Here is a 25,636-nt window from a genome sequence, read left to right on the forward strand (position 1 = left end):
TGGTAGAGTGCTTGCCTTGCATGCATGAGGTCCTGAGTTCGATTCCTCAGCACCACATAAGCAGAAAAACCCAGAAGTGGCGCTGTGGCTCAAGTGGTAGAGCGCTAGCCTTGAGCTGAAGAGCTGAGGGACAGTGCCCAGGCCCAGAGTTCAGGCCCCACAACCGCCAAAATAAAATAAAATAAAGAAAAGGCAGCCAGACCACGGCTTTTACCTTTGATCCTAGCTACTAGGGAGGCTGAGACTGGAAGGATCATGGTTCCAGGCCAGCCTCGGCAAAAAAGTCCACGTGACTCCACTTCGACAGAGGAAGCCGGATATAGTGGCACGTGTTTGTCATCGCAGCTACTCTAGGAAGTATAAACAGGTGAATCATGGTCCAGGTACATGCTTGGCTAGGAAGTGAAATCCTACCTCTAAAATAACAAGTTAAAAAAGGGCTGGAGGTGTGGCTCAGTGGTATAGTGCTTGTCTAGTAAGCTCAAGGCCTTGAGTTCAAATCCTAGTACCTACCTGCAAAAGAAGAAAAGAGAAGGCAGCCAGGAAAGATCTCTGAGGAGATGACATTATGCTTCCTCAGTGAAAGGGGACAGTTATGAGAAGGTCCAGGAGAAAATCATTCCACGCAGAGGAGAACAAGTGCAAAAGCCCTGAGGTAGAAAGGACCTTGGTATGCCTGAAGCCAGAAAGAGGACCAAAGTGGTTGCTGCTCACATAGTTGAAATGAGGCAGAATACAGAGAGATCTTGTTGGTTTGGTGTGGAGTTCAGGGGAAAATCCAAGAATGGGGCCTTCAGAACTCTGAGTTCTAAAAATAATTCTGAAAAGAAGGCTTCTCCTTTAATTACTGGGTCTTAGTTTCTCCATTAACATAACAGAGCAAAGGGCCTCAGAGGTCTGGAAAAACATGGTCCCTCCATGTCTTCAAGTCTCTGAACTTTAGAATTTCAAAACATCCCGTGCAGGGTTCTAGCATTATTGTACCAAGTATGTGTTTTCATTCAGCACATGAACTCTGTGACAGCCACCATCCATGCACAAGATGGCACTGAGCAGGGGATGTACGAGAACAGCGTTCATGCATTTCCTGCAGGCTGGGCTACTGGAAAGACAGTGCAAGGTTGGGTGGCCAGCATTCCCTGTCAGTGATCGGTGCCACTGGGCTCCTGGGCTGGTCACATGGAAAAAAAATATCAAAATTGGGCTGGGAAGGTGGCTCAGTGGTAGAGTGCTTGCCTTGCATGCCTGAGGCCCTGGGTTCGATTCCTCAGCACCACATAAGCAAAAAGAAAAAAGCCAGAAGTGGCACTGTGGCTCAAGTGGTAGAGTGCTAGCCTTGAGCTGAAGAGCTGAGGGACAGCGCCCAGGCCCAGAGTTCAGACCCCACGACCAGACCCAAAAAAACAAAACAAAACAAAATATCAAAATCCTGCCTTGAGCCAGACAATAGTGGCTTACTCTTGTTTTTTTTGGGGGGGGGAGTCCAGTTGTGGGGCCTGAACTCTGGGCCTGGGCGCTGTACCTCAGCTCTTCAGCTCAAGGCTAGCACTCTATCATTTGAGCCACCCTGCCACTTCTGGCTTTTTTCTTTTTGCTTATGTGGTGCTAAGGAATCGAACCCAGGGCTTCGAGCATACAAGGCAAGCGCTCTACCACTGAGCCACCTTCCCAGCCCCAGTGGCTTACTCTTGTAATCCTAGCTACTCTGGAAGCTGAGAGCTAGAGGAGCAAAGTCTGAGGATAGATTGTATGAAAAAGTGTATTAGACTGGATCTCCAAAATAACTGGCAAAAAAACCAGGGCTGGAGGTATGATTCAAGTCATGGAGCTCCAGCAGAACAAGAAACCAAGCAATAGTTAGGGCATGAGTTCAAACCTTAGTACTACCAGAAAAAGAAAAAGAAAAAAAAAACACCTTGTATTTGGGCCCTACCGATTTAGTGGGTGTGGTCTAGGCTGGAAGACTTCCTGTCCTCTCAGAATCCTGACCTCGACCTACTTCATTTCTGATCCTGCTAGGCTGGGGTGGAACAGGGCATGTTCAGAGCTGGATCTCAGCCTTCCCTGGATGACCATGCCTCCTCTGTCCAGGAATCAGTGTCTGTGCGTGGAGGGTATGGAGGGAGGCTGGAAGGGAGGGTGAGAAGAGAATGTCCTGCCAAGGCTGGCAGCATGGAGGGGGGGGGTAGTGTGAGCCTATGGTGTGGACACAGTGGACTTTATTGCCTTGCTGCTGGCAAAGCCATATTTTACCACTGACCTGGGCTTCAGAAGCCGCTGGGGAGCAGAGATGTTGCTCTGGGGTGGGGATCTGGGTGACCAGGAACAAGACTAGAGCTTTTGTCCACCATTCTCACCTTTCAGCTTCCTTGCCTGCTCTGGAGGGGTCATTTGGTCACTAGGCTCTAGTCCTGGTTGGCCTCTACGTGTCAGTCAATGTGACCTCCTCTTTGTGGGCCCCAAAGTTCCCATCATGAGACAGGTGGTGTGGTGGTGGCTGTTCACCCAGAGTTTGAAGCCCAGCTCTGGAGTCTGACCCTCTGATGACAAGGTATGGCTTGATCACTGCTCCACCAAGGCTCACCTAAGGGTGTGACTTTGGACTCTACTTAACTCTGAATCTATGACCTTCCTCTGTAAAGCCAGCAATTGGTGGTCCTTCTTGCAGAGGATTGTTGAGCTGGCTTGGAAGGCGTATAAAGCAGTGCCTGGCTCATAGTCAGAACAGGTTGAATATCCTCAACCCAGACATCCAAAACTTTCCAAGTACCATGTGACACTAGAAGTGGCAAATTCCACACATTGTTCACGCAAGCATGGTGAAAAGGCTGGGCGCTGGTGGCTCACGCCTGTAATCCTAGCTACTCAGGAGGCCGAGATCTGAGGATCACGGTTCAAAGCCAGCCCGGGCAGGAAAGTCCGTGAGACTCTTATCTCCAATAAACCACTCAGAAAACCAGAAGTGGTGCTGTGGCTCAAGCGGGAGAACGCTTGCCTTGAGCTGAGGAACTGAGGGACAGCGCCCAGGCCAAGAATTCAAGCCCCACGACCACAGAAAAAAAAAAAATGGTGAGAATATTGGATAACTACCTTCAGGCTATGTCTACACAATGCATATGGAAGCATTAATTCTGTGGTCAATCTCGAGTCCTATCCCCAAGGTATCTCGTTATGTTTATGAAGGGATGCTCTGCATGTAGTCTACATTTGCTAGTAGTTTCTTTTAACCCTGTTGTCTGAACTCAAGGCATTAACTTCCAAATTGTGAGAAAAATACTGTAAGGGGCACTGGGGAAAGCATTCAGCTCTACTCCTTCACCACAGACGCTTCATTTGCCCAGACTGCAGTTTTCTTTGTGCAAAGTGGCAGTGGAGTCCGCAGTAGACTGTGGTAGCACCAACTGGATCGTGTTCCTAGTGGTGCAAGTGTTGGGGGCCACAGATAGCAGGTGCTCAGCAAGGTTCTCCTATGTGGATGGGAAGTCCCCAGGAGTTTGAATGGGGATCCCGAGGGCTCTGGGCCAGTCCTGAAGCTGCCACATACAAGTTCTGTCCTATAGGCATTAGGGACACTCTGTCCCCACCCCAGAGTTTTCTGAAAGGAAGGCGCTCCTGTGCAGAGCACACAGTCAGTCATTTGTCCTTCATTTAGTTCTTCTTCCCCTCCCCCCCTCTTTCTTTCTTTGTGCCACCCTGGCCTGAGCTTTTGTGCTCACAGCTAGCATTCTACCACCTGTGCTATAGCTCCACTTTCAGGTGTTTTCATTTTGTTTTGTTTTGTTTGTGGTAGTTAATTGGAGATAAGAGTCTCAAAGACTTTCCTGCCTGGGCTATCTTCTAATTGCCATCCTCAGATCTCAGCCTCCTGAGTAGCTAGGATTCTAGGCATGTGTCACTGGTGCCTGGCTTCATTTAGCCATTTCTTGAGTCTGTTGTGTACCAGGCATTCAGGTAGGGGTGGTGGTGGCAGGGACTCTGCCTTTAAAGACATAAGTGTCTATGAGATAGAGGGACATTTTTTCAGAGGTCACTGAGAACACAGAAGGGGCCCTGGCATCATGGCAGTAGAGGCAGGTTGCTAGCAACTAGTGATGTCTACAGGTGGATTGATGGCTGGTGAGTGATGCATGGGGGCACGCTGAGACACCTGTGCTGAGAGCTGCTAGTGTCAGAGCCAGAGGGCCGATCATGCAAAGGGGGAAGAATCCAGCAGCAGTCTGTCTGCTAGGCCAGTGTTAGGTTTTTAAAAAGAGGTAGCCGAATAAGAACAGCAGCACGCACGTGGTATTCAGGTAAGGGGTAGGTTTATTCATCGTTCCGGCTGGCACCAGGCCATCTTGGTCCTCCACACGGTGGGGAAAGGCCTGGGAAAGAGAGCTGGGAGAGCTGGGAAAGAGAGAGAAAAGCGCTAGAAAAGAGAGAAAAGAGCGCATCTGGGAAAGGTGGGAAAGAGAGAGAGCTAGGAAAGAGAAGAGAAGGAAAGAGCTGAGAAGGAGCTAGAAAAGAGCAGAGAGAGAGCGTCTGGGCCTGGGCTAGGCCTTATCTAGGGTATGGGTGGAGAAAGGTGTGGCTACATCAAATTCAGATGTGACCCCAGCAGATGCAGATGTGACCTCTTCCAGGTGTCCCAGTTGCCTAGGTAACGCAGGTACTGGGTGGAGACTTTGCTGCCAGGGGGGTGGAGTCTGCTAGCCATTAGGAACGGACCTTACAGCCAGGACAGGAAGGGTGGGCCTGGAGGGGTGCAGCAGGTGGGGAGGGGGGCAGGAACTAGGCCGGGGCACCCCAGGCAAGGGGGCAGCATAAGCTAAGCTGGGGGCACCCCAGGTGGAGAGGGGGGCACCCCAGGCTTGGGGGAGGGGAGGGCTTGGTCTTGTCACACCGAAAGTGACTTGAAAAATCCTAGAACCTGATTGCATCGATAGGCAGGGCCTCACACAAGTCTGGGAGACCCAGGGCTCCCCTTTCCAGCGCACCCCACTGCTGTCCCAAAAGACAGCGGCTGGGGTGTTGGGGGAGGGTCCTCCCCTCCCGGGGACTCATCTGGCCTTTGTGTTTCAGATCACCAGAAGCTGGAACGGGAGGCCCGTATCTGCCGCCTGCTGAAGCACCCCAACATCGGTGAGCCCCAGGGGTGCAGCTGCTCTCTTTCTGCGGGGAAGGAGGCGACGGGAGTGGGAGAGAGGGCGTCTTGCATGGCTCCATGCGACTGGAGACCAGCTTGGTTCGGGGGAAGGTGAAGAAAAGGCCCTTCCTCCAGTCCCATGCTGCCTGCCGCAGCCTCCTTCAGAAAAGCTGTTCCCCGAGCTCCAGAGAGATCTAAATAGGCCAGGGGGGAGCTTCGCCTTGCACGGTGGTGGGGCCCACTCCCCAGCCCCCCACTCCCTACAGGGCCCACCCACATCCCTGCCACCCTAGTGTGGACTGTCCCTGGAGAAGCTGGGTGCGGGGCAGGTGTTCTGGGAGCCAGAACAGAGATGGACCCACCGCAGACAGAGCCCCACTGCCTGACACCCCCACTCCTATGCTAATGGGTGCAGGTCCCTGCAGTCAGGGCTCTGGGTCATGAGGGGAGGAGCAGCTGTGAGACCCAGCTATCAGGGTGGTGTTGGTAGATAAGCTGCCCTCTTGGGCCCCTTTTCAACATTGAGCAAGGGCAAGGCCTGAGCACTGGCAAAGGTGGAAAGGTGGGCCTGGCATGGGCCTGGGTCTCAGCTCTCAAGGCTGCCAGCAGATGCCAAGGCCCTGGTGGAGGAGCTAGCTCTGTAAGGAGGGTTCCTGCGATGACAGCAGCCACCACACCTTCCTGGGGTCCCAGGGTCCGAGGGTTCACTCCTGGAGGAAACAACTCAGTCTGCTATTTATACCCTCCCTTCTCCTGCCATAGTGGTGGGGGGGAGGGGAGAGGAGGAGGGCTGACCTGCAGCTCACCTGGGCTTCCAGTGTCTCCTGGGTGTGTGATGGAGGGGTGAGAGTGATTTCTAAACTTCCGGCACTTAAAGAGGCTGAGTGGCACATGTATGTGTGTGTCTGTGTACACTTGCGTGTGCTGCTCCATCTCTAGTCAGTGCTGCTCCCTCTATTTTGCACCTCTCTCCCCTTCCCATTCCCAGCCTTACTAGGAGGACTAAGCTATGGGTTTGGGGATGACAGATTGCAGGTCATACCCTAGGTTTGCTGTTTCATTGCTGTGTGACCTTTTGGACACTCTGAAGGTTTAGATGCAAAATAGAAATAGGAATAAGTGGAGACAGGTATAAACCTGCCCCAGTATTGGTACCAAAAGAAAAAAGAAAATATCACAAGAATGTCTGAAATTCATGACTTCAGATGTATAAATAAAAACTAGGCTACGGACTTGTTTCTTCTATGCTTGGGGGGTGGGAGAGGAACTATGTAACACAGGCTAGCCTCAAACTCACAATCTTGCCTCAACTTCTGGAATACTGGTATTGCAGGAATGTACGACCAAACCCAATTCAGATTTGTTTTGTCTTATGACTTTTTGTTCTGTTTTTATTTGAGACCAAGTCTCATTATGCAGGTCAGGCTAGACTCAAATTCAGGATCCTTCTTTCCCAGCCTCTTGAGTGCTAGGATTACAGGCATGACACATCATGCTTGGCTTATTCTATTTCCAAATCCTTAAAAGTCAAGTGACTATTCAACTCATTAGACACAAACACTCTACGCCCTGTAGCAAGAGGAGGGATGCCACTGCAGTGGTAGCCCGTGAATCCTACCTGTTCTCTTGGGCTTGGGCTGACGTGTTCTTCAGAGTGGTCCTCATTCTGACAGGGAATTGTAAGGAGGCCTGCCTCCTATTCCTGGGTTCTGGGGTGTGATTCCACCCCGCTCAGGCTGTAGCAGAGTTCAAAGCAACCAGAATAACCCTCGACCCCCCAAAGAGCCTGCTTCTGAGTCTGCTAGGAAGAGCTCAGGTGGGCAGCCATTCATACCAGCACAGTTGAGTCTGGGGTGGAGAAAACCTCCCCCAGCTTGGTGCATCCTACGAGCCCTGAGGCCTTTTCAGGTCCTGAGGCCGAGGTCAGAGGGTGGATCTCGGATCTCAGCCTTTCTGGCACACTTCCAAAGGGCCTTGTTCTAGATGGTTCTGGCTGTTGCATGGCTTCCCATTTGGGAAAGGGAATAAGCTGACCTCCCACCAGAGTAGATAGAAAGCATCCACTCTCCAAGAATCCTGGAAGGAAGGCGGGTGAGGAGAAGGAATGTAGTCATGCGTGGCCTTGGCACACTAATGCTTCGCTTACTGCGACTCTCCCGCAGGCTCCCCGTCTAGCATCAGCACTAGGGGAATGTGGGCTTCCAAGTGCACTGTGTGCAGGCTTCCCAGAAGTGGATCCGGCCAGGCGCCCCCATGGTAGGGTGGCTGGGGGCATAACCCTGGCTAACCTATGGTCGCTGGATTCTACAAATTAAAAAGACAGTCAGTACCCACACACATTTTTTAAAAAAATGAAGCCTGACCTTCACTTTGAAATGCACTAAGAAATTAAAATAGATGAGTGGAGAGCTAGTAAGGCCAGTAGATTAAATGCTATGAATGGTAAGTATAGAAGTGCTTACTTAAAAAAAATATTGGTATTACTATGTGATTCTACCATATGTACTCTTAAGATTTTGCTTTATAAGGCTGGGAAGGTGGCTCAGTGGTAGAGCGCTTGCCTTGCATGCCTGAAGCCCTGGGTTCGATTCCTCAGCACCACATAGGCAAAAAGAAAAAGGCCGGAAGTGGCGCTGTGGCTCAAGTGGTAGACCGCTAGCCTTGAGCTGAAGAGCTGAGGGACAGTGCCCAGGCCCAGAGTTCAGGCCCCACGACCGGACCACAAAAAAAAAAGATTTTGCTTTATATATTTAAAACATCTGTCGGGTTGTTGTTGTTGTTGTTGTTGTCGGTTGTAGCTCTTGAACTCTGAGCCTGGGCACTGTCCCTCAGCTGAGCTGAGCCACAGCACTGAGCCACAGTGCCACTTCTAGTTTTCTGGTGGTTCATTGGAAATAAGAGTCTCATGGACATTCCTGCCCCGGCTGGCTTTGAACCGTGATCCTCAGATCTCAGCGTCCTGTGTAGCTAGGATTACAGGCGTTAGCCACTGGTCCTGGCTGTTGTTTTTTTGTTGTTTATTTGTTTTGTTTTTGTTTTGCCTGTAGGTGCTAGGGCTTGAGCTCAGGTCCTCATGTTCTTGATTGGCTTGTTTTTCTCATGGCTGACACTTTACCACTTGAGCCACACTGCTACTTCCAGCCTTTTGTTGTTGTTGTTGGTGGTGGTGGTGGTCATGGGGCCTAAAACTCTGGGCCTGGGCGCTGTCCCTCAGCTCTTCAGCTCAAGGCTAGCACTCTACCACTTGAGCCACAGTGCCACTTCCTGCTTTTTCTGCTTATGTGGTGCTGAGGAATTGAACCCAGGGCCTCATGCATGCAAGGCAAGCGCTCTACCACTGAACCACCTTCCCAGCCCCACTTCCAGCCTTTTGCTGGTTAATTAAAAGTCTCATGGACTTTTCTGTACGGACTTCAAGCTATACTTCTCAGATCTCATCTTCTGAGTAGGTAGGATTACAGGTGTGAGCACTAGTGCCCAGCACATCTGTCAGTTTCTATGAGTTTATGTCACTTTTTGTGGCTGAGAAAAATTAAGGGAGGAAGTAGTTCTTTTGGCTCATGGTTTCAGATCTTTCAGTCCCTGAGGGACTGGCTCTGTTGTTTCTAAGCTGTGGTGAACTGGATATTAGGAAGTACTTAGTAGAGTGCAATGCTCACTCATGCCTGCCCAGAAGGGAAGAAGGGAAGAGGGCAGTGCCTCGGGTGGGACTGGGGGTGTCAGGGACAAGATATCCTCTTCAGCAGGCACTCCTGGTGACCTGCTTCTTCCAACTAGGTCGGCAGCTCCACACAGCCATTCGGCTATGACTTCATCAGTGGGTCAATCCACGGACAAAGCTAGTGAGAGCCTGTTTGGTGATGCAATCACCTCTCAATAGCGCCACCAGCTGGGGAACCCAGCTTTCAACACATAGACTTTTCGTGGGGAGACACTTCATAGCCAAACCATGACAGTATATAATGTCATTTAAGAAAGTCTTACTATTTTGCTGGAGGTGGTGGCTCATGCCTGTAGTCCTATCATTCATGAGATGGAAACAACACAATCATGAGTTCAAGGCTAGCCTGAATTATATAAATGAGACCTTGTCTGGAAGTGGCGCTGTGGCTCAAGGTGGTGGAACACTAGCCTTGAGCACAAAAGCTCAGGGACAGTGCCCAAACCCTGAGTTCCAGCCCCATGACTGGCAAAAAAACAAAAACAAAAAAAAACCCAAACAAGACCTTGTCTTAAAACCCTAAGACTGAGATATGGCTCAGTGGTAGAGTGCTTGCCTAGATAACCCCTGGGTTTGATCCTCCGCTATGACTTAGGGGGGAGAATGGCTTAATATTTTAGAGCATTCTCTTTGGTTGTGTTTCTTTGTGCTGGTACTGGGGCTTGAACTCAGAGCCTCACACTCTCATTAGGTTTTTTCATGCGAGGCTGGGACTCTACTACTTGAACCACATATCCCCTTCTGGATATTTTGGTGTTTGAGACTGGAACTTGAACTCAGTGCCTAACACTTTTGCCCATTGGCTAGCACTCTATGCTTCTGGCTTTGGGGAGTTCATTGAAGATAAGAAGATAAGATTTTTATTTTCCTCAGGCTGGCTTCAAACTGTGATCTTCATTTCTCAGTAGCTAGAATTATAGGCAGGAGCTCCCAGCTCCCAGCTTTTAATTTAAGCTTGTGCCCTGTCATCTTCTATCTCTTGTCCCCAGGGGTTACCCACTTGCCTTTCTGCCTCTGAAGTTTTTGTGATTATGAGAGTCATAGCCATCCAAGGGGCTCAGGTAGAGCTTGAACTCACAGCCTGGGTGCTGTCCCTGAACATTTTTTGCTCAAGGCTAATGCTCTGCCACCTTGAGCCACAGCTCCACTTCCAGTCTTTTGGTGTTTCATTGGAAAAAAGAGTCTCACAGACTTTCCTGCTTGGGCTGGCTTCGAAGATCTCAGCCTCCTGAGTAGCTAGGATCACATGAGCCATCACTGCCTGCCAGGGAGGCTCAGTTCTGAGTCAGCAACATATACATGATCAAAACTGAGTGGCGTAGGGCTTACAGTGAAAAGCCAGTCTTCCCCTACTTCTTTCTCCCATGGGTACTCTAAAGCTGCTTCTCTGAGTTCTCCCAGACTGGTGCCATGCATAAGCTTAGTGAATACATCCTCTTTAGAAAGAATCATACTGCATGTACTTTGCTTTTCCACTAAACAACATGATCTGGAGATGATTCCAAGCCAGTGGCTATATAAACTGCCGCATTGTTCTAGCAGCTGCCTGGCTTTTCTTTGTGAGGGAGGAGCCTAGCTGACCTGGCCGGCCGCGAGCACATTTTTAGGCTGTAGCTCAGGAAAGGCCGGGCCCTCTGCTCTCACAGCTGGCCCTGTGCTGACAGGGCAGAGCCCTCAGGGTCAGCCCTGGGTCTTAGGCCCTTCTGTTAAAAAGCTCAGGTGCTTTTGGGAGCTCTGGGTTCCTGGGAGTTTTCTGTTGCTGGTAAATGAGTTGTGAAGAGATAGCAGCTTTACAGCAGCCTGAGCTCAGGGACAGACTGCTGTCACTCCCACCCCAGCTCCCACAACTTGATTGTCTTTCAGACATAGGAGCAGAACAGGGGTGTTAGCTTAAGACCAGCACTGTGTGAGTACCAACTGTATACCTCATATACTTCTACAACAACACTTGTCATTTTTTTTTTGTCGGTTGTGGGGCTTGAACTCTGGGCTTGGAGGTTGTCCCTGAGCTCTTCAGCTCAAGGTGAATGCTCTACCACTTGAGCCACAGCACCATTTCCAGTTTTCTGGTGGTTAATTGGAGATAAGAGTCTCACAGACTTTCTTTCCTGGGCTGACTTTGAACTGCCATCCTCAGATCTCAGTCTCCTGAGTAGCTAGGATTACAGGTGTGAGCCACTGGCTCCTGGCCACACCTGTAATTTAAAAAGTGTCATTTTTGTAGTCCAGGCAAAGGAAGAGGCTCAGAGAGGCTTAGCAACTTGTCCACAGTCACACAGCCATCCAGTCCATGGCAGAAATTAGAGCCACAGGCTTCTTCCAAGACTCAAGCCTGCCCACCAATGGAACTGAGGATTGGAGAAGGGAGAAGGTCCAACTTTGATACAACAGAGGTCTTCCGTCTTTAGATCTAGGCTTTTTTCAGCAATGCCTGAGGTCTTGGTGTGACATCTGCATATGTCCAGATGTCACTAGAAAAGCGTACAGTGCCAAGTGTGTACTCAGTGGCTGAGTAGTTGGGATATTGGCTACATGGGACTGAGAGGGGCGGTGTGGGTGGCAACCAGCGTGTCCAGATGTAACGAATTGCCTTGGCCCCTCCCACAGTGCGGCTCCATGACAGCATTTCTGAGGAGGGACACCATTATCTGATCTTCGACCTGTGAGTCTGCATGTGGGTGCGGGGTGCCTGGGCAGGGGTGGCCTGAGGGGTCCCCAATGTCTTCAGGGTGGGCTGCACTCCTTCTTCTATTCAGAGTCTCTCCAATGTGGCTGTCTTATCACCTAAGCTGTACAAGCTGCATTTGCTGATTAAAACCCCAAGCACTTTTAACCAGCATCATATATTTATTTTTGTTTCTGTGCTATTTGTGGCCAGTGATGCCGGTTTGCCATTCGTCATGGCAATATAAAGTTGCCTTTTGGAATAGGATTTGTTAAAGCCAGAGTGAAATGACAGGCTGGTTCCTGGGTGGGTGGTAGAAATCAACAATGCCACCGGCTTTAGAACAGGCTTTGCTGGGCTGTCGATAATTGGAGAGGAGGGTGAAACACACTTGCTGTCTGAGAAGACTTTGCATTTTCTCCTCAACTTTCCTGTAACTCAAAGCTGTTCTACAAGTCCTCAAGACTTCCCCTGCAAAATAACCCCCAAAGAGCTGGGCTGGACATGTGAATCGAGTAGTAGAGAGCCAGCCAGCCTAGAAAGCTCAAGGCCCTGAGTTCAAACCTCAGCATGGAAAAGAGAGAGGGGTGGGGGAAGAAGAAAGGAAGAGAAAAAGAAAAAAAAGAACAAAGAAAGAGGAAAGGCAGGCAGGTTATAACCGGTTGTAGTGCGGTATGTCTATAATCTCAGCACTTGGAAGGCTGAGACTGGAGGATCAAGGGTTTAAGTACAGTCTGGGCTACATAAAGGGAGGAGAGGGTGTTAAAGCTAAGTTGTAGAGCAAATAGAAAAGTAAAAAACTAAGCCTTTGGGCTTTCAGGAGCTTAACAAACATAATCATGTGTTCCGAGCCCCGTCCCAATTAAACATAAGCCAGTCAGGACCCTGTTGGGGGGCAGTTGGAAGAAGGAAAGGTGTGCTGGATAGGGACTTGGAATAGCAGGTGGCCCAGTGGGCTGGCCCCTCTTCCCAGATGACTTCCCGGAGAGCCCGCAGGCTGGGTGGCGCTGGAGTCTCAGTGAGGAGGTGACTCCACTCTTGTCTCCCCAGGGTCACGGGTGGGGAGCTGTTTGAAGACATTGTGGCTCGGGAGTATTACAGCGAAGCAGATGCCAGGTGAGTGCCAGGTGGAGCCCGGCAGTGGTATCTGGGTGCAGGGCGTTTTGCCTTCTGCCAGCTTCTCAGAGGGCCTGCCCTCAGCCTCGCCCCTTCCTCTCTCCCCAGTCACTGTATCCAGCAGATCCTAGAGGCTGTGCTGCATTGCCACCAGATGGGGGTGGTGCACCGGGACCTGAAGGTGAGCAGCCTATCCCAGCAGCCCTTCTGGCCCGCGCTCTTCCTGCCCTCCCTCCCTCCCCCTCGAGCTGGCTGCACCTGGCTGGAATCCCTTTAAACCACCTGAGTTAGACGGGTGGGAACATTTCCCCCACTAGCAGATAAGGAAGATAGGGCCAACTGGATTTGGGCCCCAGGGCTCTGGATGCCCAGGCCCAGATGCTTTGTTGTTCAACCAGGGTGGGAAAGGCGGGCGGGCTGGGTTCAGATTCCAGCCAGGCAGTGGTCCAGCCACTTGGCCAGGGATTTCTTGACCTCCTGGCTTCCCTAGAGAGGGGGTTGCCAGAGAAATCACATAGTCATTGAGAGCACAGTGCCTGGGACACAGGCCTGCTACTGTCCGTTTGTTGTTGCTCCAGTCCTGGGGCTTGAACTCAAGGCCTAGGCACTGTCCCTGAGCTTTTTCTGCTCAAGGCTAGTGCTCCACCACTTGAGCCACCGCACCACTTCTGGCTTTTTGGGGGAGGTAATTAATTAGAGATAACTGTCTCAAGGACTTTCCTGCATGGGCTGGCGTTGAACCGCTATGCTCAGATCTCAGACTCCTGAGTAGCTAGGATTACAAGTGTGAGCCACCAGGGCCCAGCTTCCTGCTGGGGTTCTTGTTCTGGGATGTCTGGTAGGCCAAGTCCTCACTCAGCTGACTGGAAGGAGGAACGGGGCAGGTCTACGAGTCTACGGCCAGCACAGGCTGCACAGCTCTGTCCCATCAGACCTCTGCAGAGCCTGTGGCTGGTAGCTCACAAGCATCCTTGCTTTGCCCAATAGGAAACCAAGGCTGCAAAAGTCTTTAAGATTTTCCCAAGGAATGCATTCCAGTTCTACCTGACCTTCAAATGCCAGATTCTGTGACCTCAGGGTCCCCTCAAGTCACTTCATATAGCTACTGCTTGGCCCAACCTCTTCCAGGGTGACTTTGCCAGTCTCTGGCCTTTAGGGACAGTGAACTCACCTAGGGAGATGCCCCTGGCACCATCTCAGAACCTTCTTTTGCTTGGTCATGTTGCCACAGCAATCAAGCATACAGCTCCCAACACCCCTGGAGGGACTCAGGCAGCTTTGTTGCTGCTGCTGAGTCTTTGGCAGGTGGTATTACACATTTCCACAAGGGATATGGCTCCAGGCCCCTCCTTACCCTGGACACCCTCCTGAGCATGCTCCATCCAATCGGAGTCTTTCTTCTAGTCACAGTCCTCCGCACAGAATCCCTTGCCCCTCTTTTTGTGTGCCCTCCAAGATTGTTCCCATTGTACTACAGCCCTTACACACAAACACACACACACACACACACACACACACACACACACACGGAATGAGGAGGAAGAAGAGGAGGAGGAATTGGAAAAGGAGGAAAACACCTTGATTTAGGCCATTCTGTCACTAATTGGTGACACAGTCAGCAAATTGGGACAGAAAACTGCTGAGACCCAGGATGTGTTGGGAACGTAGTCCCCAGAGGACAAAGGAGGCCTTGTGAAGCAGGCAGCCGGAGCTTCATTTGTCTGGGCCTGGGCTAGCTTTGGACAGTGGAAAGTTGGAGGTGTGACTCCTTGAAAGGCCCACTGGGGGAAAGTAGGAGGAAGAGTAGAAAGCAGCTGTCCCCAGACACCTCCGCAAGCAAGAAGTCTGTGCATCTTAGAAATCAAGAAACTAACACAGACAACACTGCAAGGTGTTTTTATGGATTGTCTCCATCAATCTAGACAGACTGGACCCCTCAAGTCAGGTAGGGACTGTCTCTATTACTCTGGGAGGAAACGAAGGCTTGGAGAAGTGAAATCACTTGCATAAGTGTGCCAGTGCTAGGACCAGAAGTGTGGAGGACACCCTCTTATTTCCCCTTGCTCTGAGTTCCAGGGGAGACGAGCAGGAAGTGAAGGATTCAGGGAGAGCAGGGCAGTTGAAGGCAGTGGCAGCCTTGATGGCCCAGAAGCCAGGCTCAGGGCTTTCCCCAAATCAGCTGTGGCCCATTGGGCTCCACGGCCTCTCAGCCAGGAGGGATTAAGGAATGTGTTTTTGCCTTGATTTTGATTATCACCTACCAGCTGAGTGACAGTGGTCAAATTACTCAGCCTCTCTCAGCCTCAGTTTTCTCATCTTTACACAAATGACAACTACTTAGAACACATGACAATGAGAACTAGGATGTTACCAAGGGCTCCTTTGGGTAGAGTAGACATCTTTGCATAAGGATGAGAACTAGACAAAGAGAAACTTGGACTAGTGCATAGAAAACTTGGCAGGGGGAGGGAATAGGAAGTACACAGGCCTGAGGTTGGAGCAAGGGTTTCTGAGATGGCAAGTGCTTCTTCCCTATCATAGTGGCTGTACATTTCATCCTGCCCTGCCTGCCCCCTGCCCCTGCTCCCAGTCCTGGGCTGACTGGTGGAGAAAGGTTACAAAGGATGGAAGTCCTGCCATAGGAGAATCCCCTTCCTGGCACTGCAGCTCTGGATTCTGTGGCCAGAGGTGGATGTGGGTGGGAAGCTTGAGCTTGTCCAGCTACTCTCCCTAGGCCTAGGCTGAGAAACAGCATCGACTGACTGTATCTTAGCCTCTCCTCTCCCCTCTTCTTCCTCCCTCACTCCTTTCCTCTTCCTGGTTCTGTGAAGCCGGAGAATCTGCTGCTGGCCTCCAAGCTCAAGGGCGCAGCAGTCAAGTTGGCGGACTTTGGCCTGGCCATTGAGGTGGAGGGGGAGCAGCAGGCATGGTTTGGTGAGTGCTGCCGAGAGTGGCAGGGGTGGCAGTTATGCGTGGCATGGGGCTCCTGGGGCCTCTGGCTGGGGGGAGGAAGGGAGGGTTGATGAGGTGTATGCTGGGTGTCAGGGCCTGGCCTAGGCAGGGCTGTCACCACAGTGGCATCTGGATGCCACTTGCTGCACACACCCTCTGTGCCCCTTTGTGTCTGCATAGGAGGTCAATGTCCTGTTTTTACAGATGACAGGACAGGCATGGGAAAGGTCCAGTGAGCTTGAAAGAGGCACAGCCAAAACCTGAGCTCCGATGACCCAGCACACGGATTTTGGTAGAATGGCGCATACTTCAACAACCTGGGGCTACTTTTTAGTGGCAAGATTCATTCATTCATTCATTCATTTTGGTGATCCTGGAGTTTGAACACAGGGCTTTGTACTGCTTGCTAGTCAGGTGCTTTTACTGACGAATTCCAGCCCTTAGAAGGCAGTATCAATCAATGATAAGAACTAAGCTCTGGGCTCACATCCTGACTCTGCTACATAAGAAGTGTGTGACTCTAGATGAGTCATTTCACCTCTCAGAACCAGCGTTTTCTTATCTGCAAAGGAACAATACTAATATGCTCCTCAAGGTTGTATGAAGGTCACTAAGAACAAGAGCAGAAAGAGCTCAGCTCGGTGCTTAGCACATACACTCAACAACTAGGAATTAAATACTAAGGCTACTTATTTATGTGTTTTGTGTGTCCTTCATTCCAACTAATCCTCTCAATCGTGGGCAAGTATTTGACAGATGAGGAAACTGAGGCCTGGAAGGTAAAGAAACCACCCAAGGGACTTAGGGGCAAAGTTAGAATGGAGCCCAAGCCTGCAGACAGCTCACAGGCAGCTCCCACCCAGAAGTGTGGTAGGCAAAGGGCTCAGCTCTCTGCACAGGAGACAAGGACAAGAATCTGTACTTCCGGCCATCAGCAAGTGGTTAGCAGTGGCTGCTGGGAGGGTTGTGAGAGAGGTCTAGCGACAGTGGGAAGGAAGCAGCTCGGTGACTGATTCCTGCTGTCTGGCTGTGAGCTCTGGAGCAGGGAATCACGGCAAGCATGCCGTGTACTTATCAATCAGATTGGGTTCAGAGGTTTTGCTGAGGTTTGCTGGTACAATTGCGACTGGGGGTTAGGGTGGGGGGGGGAGGCAGGGGCTGTTTTCCAGCTCCAGGGCAATCCTCATCCCCTCTCCCGGCAGGATCTTGCTCCAGATTACTCACGTGCCAACCTCTGTGTGTGTGTCTGCCTGTGTGTGTGTCTGGGGAGCAGGGTTCGCAGGGACTCCTGGATACCTCTCCCCAGAAGTGCTGAGGAAGGACCCATACGGGAAGCCAGTGGACCTGTGGGCCTGCGGTGAGTCCCTCTGAAGGCCCGTTTGCTCCCCGGGCTCCCTCTCTCTTTTCCACTGCCATCATCCCTCTCCTATCTTTCCGCCCCACAAAAGGTTTAAAATGGTCTTGGTCCTCTCTCCAGGGGTCATCCTGTACATTCTGCTGGTTGGGTACCCCCCTTTCTGGGATGAGGATCAGCACCGCCTGTACCAGCAGATAAAAGCCGGTGCCTATGATGTGAGTGCCACTCCCCTCTCCAGCCCCTCCTCCCTCTGCTGCTCCTCCCCAGGGAATGCCAGCACACAGCGAGGCCCAGAGAGTCCAGGACTCCCCTTCTGCCTTCCCAGCCCACTTAGATCCCTCTGCCACTCTCTAGTTCGGGGACAGAGAAGGAATCCCAGAGAAGCGGAAAAGCTGACCAGGGCCAGGTGATGACCATGAGAAGGCTAGGGCTCCAAGTGGCTTGGGGCTCCAAGTTTGGGCATTTCTCCCATGGGGCCCTAAAAGGCTGAAGCAACACCAATGTGGGGTAAGAAATGAGGACTGGCCAGAGTTTTTCTCTCTCATCTATAACAATACTAATGTAACTAGTACTTCTGCAGTGCTCTTCTGAGTGTTTTACTTTGCTTATACATTTAATCCTTAGCCCAATCTGTGATATCATATAACTGTTATTACCTCATTTTATAGATAGGGAAGTTAAGGCACAGAAAGGAGAAACCACTGCCCCAATCACATAGCCAAGACATAGAACTGGGATTTGAACCCCCAGCAGTCTGGCTCTTAGTGAGCATGCTTCTGACTACTAGGCTGTGCCGCTTTTCTGCAAGGTCGGTATCTGGCATGTGAGGTGTCAGGTGATTCAGATGGCATTTTAGCCTCACAATGCCCCCAGGGATGGCTCAGGAGCTCACATGACTTTTCCCAGATCTCACAGATTAGAAGAGGGAAGCTGGACTTGAACCCAGGCTTAGTGTAGACTGTGGCTCCCTGCCCTGCTCTCTTGACAAACCCCAGCCTCAGAAAGACAGAGCTGGGTCTCCTTTCCCATTGGCCATGTTCTGGACTGTCCTAGGGTCAGCGGCCCTGTTCCATTCCCTGGTCCACGAGAGTTCCAGGCTGTGGTTGTGGAAACGTGAGTGGTTAGGCAGCAGGGCCCCTGACTGCTCCCCTGCCAGTCAGGGGCTGAGGGATCGCAGGGGTGGCCTGGGGCAGGCTGGGCAAACCTGGCCCCTCTGCCCCTTCCAGTTTCCATCACCGGAATGGGACACCGTTACTCCAGAAGCCAAGGATCTGATTAATAAGATGCTGACCATCAACCCATCCAAGCGCATCACAGCCGCTGAGGCCCTCAAGCACCCCTGGATATCGGTGAGCTTCGGAACCCGGGACCCTCAGAGGCTTCTCCTGCTTCTGGCCTCATGGCCCCCATGTGGGGCTCGGGAGGCTTAATCCAAAAGTCTCTGGCCCTCCTAGTCCTTGGAGATGATGTAGAAATGGGTAAGACCCTGGGCTGGAATCGGAACAAGGGGTGACATGGGCACTGACTGTCTCAATGCCAGGACTTCAAGCACCCGGCACCACCCCCTAGAGCAAAAGTTACCCAGCTACATCTCTACCAACCCTGGGGAACCTCAGGCAGCCACAGCATCCCTTCTGCCTTCATCTCAGACTTCCTTCTCTTCCTCTAGCACCGGTCCACTGTGGCCTCCTGTATGCACAGACAGGAGACCGTGGACTGCCTGAAGAAGTTCAATGCCAGGAGGAAGCTGAAGGTACTGGGCCATCGTCTTTTGACACACTCCCCTTCCCTCCTCCCACCAGGCCCACTCATTCTTTCCTCACGGATTCAACAAGCATGTCTTGAACGTTACTGCATGCTGGCTGGTGGGGCTGGGCTTTGAGGAGTGAGCAGTGGCTTAGATCCCGTCCACACCCCATCTGTGCTGGGTGGAGAAGACACCAGGATACTTCGGGCCACTGGTGAGTGCTGTGCCTCACCGAGGGGAGGATGCCAGAGCACAGTGGCACTCCCGGGTGGAAGGACTCAGGAAGAATACCAAGAGGCCTTCCTGGAGCCAGTGGCATTTAAGCTGATGATGAAGGACAAGCAGGTATTAGCCCATTGTAGAGTCAGATTAGGAAGATGCTCCAAACGGAGTGAAGGCTTGCACAGCCCTTGGAATCACAAGTGGTTCCTGGTGGCTGGAGGAAGCGTATGCAGGCAAAATATGATTGGGGAGACCACAGTGGGATCAGAGGGCCAAGATGCTACATGCTGAGAATGGTCAAGTCACTCAGAGAATGGTTGTTATCTTGAGAAAGCTACTGTGGGATCCATGTGGCCCTGAGCTACCTCTGTCAGCAAGTTCTGTGAGTGCATGGGGTGGGGACAGTACCTCCTGTAACAGGCAAGCCATCACACATCCTGAAAGGACTCTGGAGGACAGATGTAGAAGTCCTGGCTCTCTGGGAACTTCCTCACCTAGGCTTTGAATGAGGACTGAGAACAGGGACACAGCCAGGGAGTGATGGCTGGCACAAAGCTAGGAGAACTGCACGGTGCTCCAACACATCACGGGAGCCATGTGGGACTCAGGGACTCTTAACATCACAGACAACTGGATTAAGACAGTGTCTGACTTGGATGCAGGTCCAAATCAGAGAGTGTCAGGATAAGGAGCTGTGCCCCCCAGAGCCTTGTGGAGAGAGGTTTCTCCCCATGGTGAATCCTCCAGGTCTGAGCTCAGGGGCCATGGAGGATGCGCTAGTCTTGGAGTGAGGTACTCTCAGCCCAGTAGAGGGACTCATGGCCTGCCATACTTGCCTAAGCAAGAAGTTTCCATGGCCTTTCGAGGTTCCCCACTGGCCACAAGTCCAACAGATTTAGCCAGACAGACTATTGGACCTATTAATATCCATGCCCTGGATGGCCCTGTTCCAAGAGCTATGCGAGACAAAGCTGGCTTCTCCAGGAAGGGGGAAGTGAGTCTGGGCTGCTGGGGTGGGGGAAAGGAGGATAAATGATGGGGAAGGGGCAGAGGCTTTGTCTTTGTCTACCTGTCCTTCTCCACGCCCCTCCTGTTCATCTCTCTCTTCTCCTCCTCACGGCCACCTCCTTCCCGGCCCTCCTCTTATGCGTTGCAGGGAGCCATCCTCACCACCATGCTGGCCACCAGGAACTTCTCTGGTAGGTAGTGGGCCTGGAGCCCCACATTAGTCTACTTGGATCATTGTCCTATTGAGTAGCTGGGTGACCCCAGAATGGGGTCTGCAGATGGTGACATGACTGAGTCTTAAATCACCTGCCACAAAGCCAAGAAGAAGAACTCAAAGGTCAGCAAACCAAGACCTCATTAGCCATCTATCTGGAGATCCTGGGGTTCTCTGGCTGGGCCAGTCCGAGGGAAGGCTTACAGAAAGTCAACGGACATGGAGCTAGGCTGAGGGAACACCAGCAACATCCTACCACCACAAGAGCCCTGTGCCCGGCTGCCCTCAAGCTTCTGCTCTGTGACCTCAAAGACAAGGCAGTAGGGGCTGGTGTCATCTCTCTTTTCCAGACCAGGAAGCAGAAGCTCAAGGAGGTGCTTTCTGACTCACCCCCAGCTCATAGGACTAGAGAGAGGCAGAGCTTGCCTTTAGCATTGCTCTGACAAACCCAGAGCAACTGGTCATAACCAGATTGGGCCAACAAGGAGAGCAGCAGGAGCCTCTCAGACCTGTGTCCAGTGCAGGCTGGTCAAGGCAGGGAGAACCCAAGTACCTTACCAGGTGGCCCCAAACAGAGAAGAGGAAGAGATTAGCAAGCAGTTCCTTGTGGCACATAGGCTGGTGCCAGGCTGGCACCGCCTAAGGCCTGTCTCTAGGGGAACCCTGGGCATGGATAGGACAGCAGAACAGATATAGACCACAGATATAACAACTCGCCCGAGGGGCTAGCTCTGGGCCAGCACAGAGGCTTGCCTGCCTTGAGTGTGGCCAGAGGTCAGCTCTAAGTAGGGCATAGGCCTGGCTTCCACTAGAGGGACCATGTTGCCCGTGTGACCAGCCAGGAGGGAAGGCCATGGCTCAGCATCAGGCTCTCCCTAGACAAGGTCCTGCTGTTTGTTAAGTTGAAAGCTGAGCCTCCCATCCCAGACAGTCAGAGTCTTTTAAACAACAACAATAACAAAAACAATGGCAACGCTCTGAAGCATGCTAGTCTAGAGTCGTAGCATAGGCCCCATGGTTTACACCCCATCTCTAACCGTGCTTTGTATAGCCACAGCTATTGACAGATAGATAGATAGATAGATAGATAGATAGATAGATAGATAGATAGATAGATAGATAGATAGATAGATAGATAGATAGATAATGGCTATTTAAGATTATTTAAGATGTGACCCTGGTTTTGTTTTGCTTTTTGTTTGTTTGTTTGTTTGGGTCCGGTTGTAGGGCCTGAACTCTGTGCTTGGGCGCTGTCCCTCAGCTCTTCAGCTCAAGGCTAGCGCTCTACCACTTGAGCCACAGTACCACTTCTGGCTTTTTTCTTTTTGCTTATGTGGTGCTGAGGAATCGAACCCAGGGCCTTATACATGCAAGGCAAGCGCTCTACCACTGAGCCACCTTCCCAGCCCCATTGACCCTGTTTTTGATCTTCAGCATGGGGGGGAGGAGGGAGAAAGACAATGACAAAAAAATTTGGATTTTTTTTTTAATGCTGGTCCTAGGGCTTGAACTGGGGGTCTAGGCACTGTCCCTGAGCTTTTCTGTTTAAGGCTAGTGCTCTATCACTTGAACCACAGCTCCACTTCTGACTTTTTGATAGATAATTGGAGATCAAAATCTCATGGACTTTCCTGCTGGGGCTGGCTTTGAACTATGATCCTTATATTTCAGCTTCCTGAGAAGTTAGAATTATAGGCGTGAGCCACTGGCGCCTGGTTTGGAATGAGTTTTTAAGCCTTGCAAAATCTCATAGAAAGCCTGAGGTTTCTGTGATCTCTTAGAAACCAGAATCTGGGCATACTGGATGCACATTCTCCTTCAGGTACATGGGCAAGAATCCCCTGCCTCCTCCTCTTCATCTTGGCCCAATTCACAAAGTCTGCAGGGGACAGACACTCTTCCCAGACATGGGTGACAGAGCAGCCTTCCATAGCTTGGTTTGTAAGTGGGAAACAAGGATGAGTCTTGAGGGGTCATAGGTGGGAATGTGGGGAGAGGGGGGCAGGGGAGCTTGGGGGCAGGACCAGCTACGAGACCATCCCTGAGAGTCCCTGGGACATTGGCATCCTCGACCCCACTCCCTAGCTCACATGCTCAGGACTGCCTGGAGAAGAGCTAATCATGGCTGTGGCTTACTGAGCACCAACTGTATACATAGGCTCAGTGCTGTGCTAAGCATTTCCTGGAGTCCTGCCTCATTTAAGGTAGTGCTTAAGGTCTGAAGAAGCTAGATGCCAGGCAGGACAAGGCTGGACAGTCATGTCACTTCCTGGCTGATGCCCACTGCCAGGGCTCTCCAGCCAGGAAATGAGGAGGGAGGAAAGGGATATGACAGAGGTGGAGGTGGAAGGCCTTTCGGAGAGAGAGGGGGAGGGGAGGGAGGGAAGGAAGGGGGAAGGAAGAAGCTGTTGTTGCTCTTCACCACCAGGAATATAGGCAGCCCCAGTGTGAGGCCTGACTGAGTCTGAGATTGCCTCTGGGGAGAAAGGCAGGGGCTGGGAATTGGACAGGGGTGGGCCCCAGTAGGGGGCATCTGCTTCTTGTCACCAGCAAAATGCAGCCTGCAGCTGTCTAGAGTGAGTAGGCAGGACTGACACATGACCTCTGAGGCAGCATGGGGCTAAAATTAGAGAAGACCAGGGAGGGCGGGCATGTTAGGGGGGAGGGTCCAGCCCCCAGCCGGGCAGCAGGCCTCAGCGGTGACTACCGTCCAGAGGGAGTCCCCAGGCTGAGGCAGTGATCCTGCCGTCTCTGGACGGGCTGGATACAGCCTCCACCCATGAAGCCAGAGAATTGTATTTGAAATTGTTGGGAACTGGGGATCCCAGGGCCACCAGTGGGACACAGGCAGTCCCCTTCTGCTGAGGAGGGAGGAGGAGGAGAAGCAGCAACCGCAGCAGCAGGAGCAGCAGCAGGAGCAGCAGGAGGAGGAAGTCTCCCCCAAGCTGCTGAGCCAGCTCTGTTCCTACATCGTCCACTCTTTAGCTCCTTGCCGGATACTTGTGGATGCTGCTCTTTCTGGCCCTATGGGCCCTGGTGCCCTGCCTGGTGTTGCTAACCCTCTACTTTCTCTCCTCCACAGGAGGGAAGAGTGGAGGGAACAAGAAGAATGACGGTGTGAAGGTAAGTCCACTGAGAGCCTGGCAGGCCTATCTAGGCAGGGTCTCTGCTCAGCCACAGGGAATGGCTTTTCAGGTTCAGGCCTTTCTCATGGTGTTCTGGAAAGACACAGTCATATCTATAGTCAGGTTCTGGTCTTGCTGGTGGGAGCAAATCAGGGGTAGGGGGTGTCTTTGCAGGAGGGAGGGAAGAGCTGGTGGCCTGGGTTGGAATAAGCACAAGGATTGGGACAGATCAGAAAGAGGTTTTGTTGTTGTTGTTTTTGATTGTGGGTCTTGAACTCTGGGCCTGGGCGCTGTCCCTAAGCTCTTCAGCTCAAGGCTAGCACTCTACCACTTGAGCCATAGTGCCACTTCCGGTTTTCTGGTGGTTAATTGGAGATAAGAGTCTCACAGGGATGTTCCTGCCTGGGATGGCTTTGAACCGTGATCCTCAGATCTCAGCCTCCTGAGTAGCATGAGCCACCAGCACCCAGCTGGTGGTGTTTTTTTGCTTTTGGGTTTGGGGGGATGGGATGCTTTTCAGGGCTGGAGGTCTGTGAACAAGAGAATGCAAGGAGGGACAGAAATGGTCACAAAGGGAGATCTGCCAGGTGTGAATGGGCTGGCTTGGGCTGCCCTGCTGCATGCTCTAGTCTAACTCAGAAGGCCCATGGAAGATGGCCAGCCATTCCCTCTGACAATGGGATCCACAAGTCTTCTTTTCCCACCAAGATCCACTGACCGACTCAGTGCCAAGGATCCCCTTCCCTCACTGGACCTATCCCCTGTGCCCTGATGCCTGAGCTGCTCTCTTCCATGCCCTGCTGACCTCTCCTTCCATCTTTTCTCTCTTCTCTCTCTGCTCTCTTGGGAGCCTGGTCCCCACTCTCTGCACGCTCCCTTCATACTCAGTTGCCTTATAGGTTCTCATCTCTGGCGACCCTGCTTTGTTATGGGCTCAGAGAATACCTGGCCAGGACCCAGGGCTGGGCTGGGCCCAAGACATGGAGCAGTATGAGATGCTGTAAGAATGCAGGCACCTAGGTGTGCTGGTAGTTCTGCATGGCTTTGTTTATGGTGGCATTTATGGTTTTCAGGTCTTCAGCTTTAATGTGTCAGGGGTTACCTGGAGGAGGTCTGGGCTAGATGGTCAAAGTTAGGATTGGCCTTACCTCTGCACTTTGTTTCCTTCTGTTTGAGTTTCCCCTAGGGCCAGATGTGGACTTGTGATCATTTCTAAGACTCGGGCTTTAAAAACAAGCAAAAGCAACAAAAATCCCATCTTATTGTTCTTGAAAGATGCAGTTATGTGCCTTGTAATGTTTCTACTAGGGACAAACTATATACAATGGAATTCCCTTAGATTATGATAGAGTTAGAAATTTTGAATTTCCTTAAGTTTTTAAAAAAATTTTTGTTGTGATAGCTAGGGTTTGAACTCATGGTCTTGTGATTGCTGGGCAGGTACTCTTCTACTTGAGTTATGCCTCCAACCCTCTTGGTTTTGGTTACTTTTGTGGCATGGTCTTGCTTTTTGCCTAGGTCTGCTGAACCATGATCCTCCTATTTACTCTTTCCACCATCCCTGGGATGACAGACCCATGTTACCATGCCCAGGTTTGTCTCTTAAGTACTTTCTGTGATCTTCTCTATGGAAACCTCCTGAGTAGTTCAGATTACAGCCATGAGCCACCACACCCTGCTGCATATTTCCTAGTATTTTTTCTATATATATTTTTTGTGAAGTTATAGTTTTGTTACATAGCATAGGCTGGCCTTGAACACCTAATCCTCCTGCTTCAAGTTTCCAAGTGCTGAGATTACAGGCATATATGACCACTATAGCCTCTACTGTTTCTTTTCTACTATATCTATCTTGAGATATGTTTAGGTACACAATTTCTAGCCATGTGTTATATTACCTATAATATTTGGCACAGTAATGTATATGTTTGTATTTGTAGCCTTGGAGCAATAGATTATACTTTATCCCTAGGTGTGTAGCAGGCTGTAAGAACTAAGTTTATTTGAGGATACCCTACAACATTTGCATAATTACAAAGTCACTTACTCACAGCTCGCAAGATGTGCCCCTGTCATTGAGTGACGTGATTATGCATAATTATTTGGCTATTAGGAAATAAAAGAGCAGATGTGGTGGAATGGGATCTGGGGAGGCCCTACTGGGTATCACTGGCTCCCCCCTGGAATCTTAGCTGCTCACGAGCCTGAGATCCAGAAGATCAAGGTTTAAAGAAAGCCTAGTCAGACTCCATCTCCAAAATAACCAGCAAAACCTGGGCTGCAGGTGTGGCTCTAGGGGCTAGTACACCAGGCCAAGCATGAGGCCCTGGGTTCAAACCCCAGTACAAGGAAGGAAGGAAGGAAGGAAGGAAGGAAGGAAGGAA

General features: G+C 51.2%; 1 protein-coding gene across 2 annotated transcripts in view; it reads left to right on the forward strand.

The window, feature by feature from the left end:
• The window catches only part of Camk2a (calcium/calmodulin-dependent protein kinase II alpha), a 65,120-nt gene that overhangs the window by 21,922 nt on the left and 17,562 nt on the right, over positions 1-25,636 (forward strand). For both annotated transcript variants that reach the window (XM_013025509.1, XM_013025510.1), the window contains exons 3-13: positions 5,062-5,121; positions 11,454-11,508; positions 12,562-12,627; positions 12,736-12,808; positions 15,459-15,561; positions 16,853-16,936; positions 17,057-17,151; positions 18,163-18,285; positions 18,606-18,689; positions 20,062-20,104; positions 23,210-23,250. In XM_013025509.1, the coding sequence (XP_012880963.1) occupies positions 5,062-5,121; positions 11,454-11,508; positions 12,562-12,627; positions 12,736-12,808; positions 15,459-15,561; positions 16,853-16,936; positions 17,057-17,151; positions 18,163-18,285; positions 18,606-18,689; positions 20,062-20,104; positions 23,210-23,250 (827 nt within the window). The remainder of the gene's footprint in view (positions 1-5,061; positions 5,122-11,453; positions 11,509-12,561; positions 12,628-12,735; positions 12,809-15,458; positions 15,562-16,852; positions 16,937-17,056; positions 17,152-18,162; positions 18,286-18,605; positions 18,690-20,061; positions 20,105-23,209; positions 23,251-25,636) is intronic.

This window comes from Dipodomys ordii, unplaced genomic scaffold, assembly GCF_000151885.1.
Source record: "Dipodomys ordii isolate 6190 unplaced genomic scaffold, Dord_2.0 Scaffold85, whole genome shotgun sequence".
Classification (NCBI taxonomy): Eukaryota; Metazoa; Chordata; class Mammalia; order Rodentia; family Heteromyidae; genus Dipodomys; species Dipodomys ordii.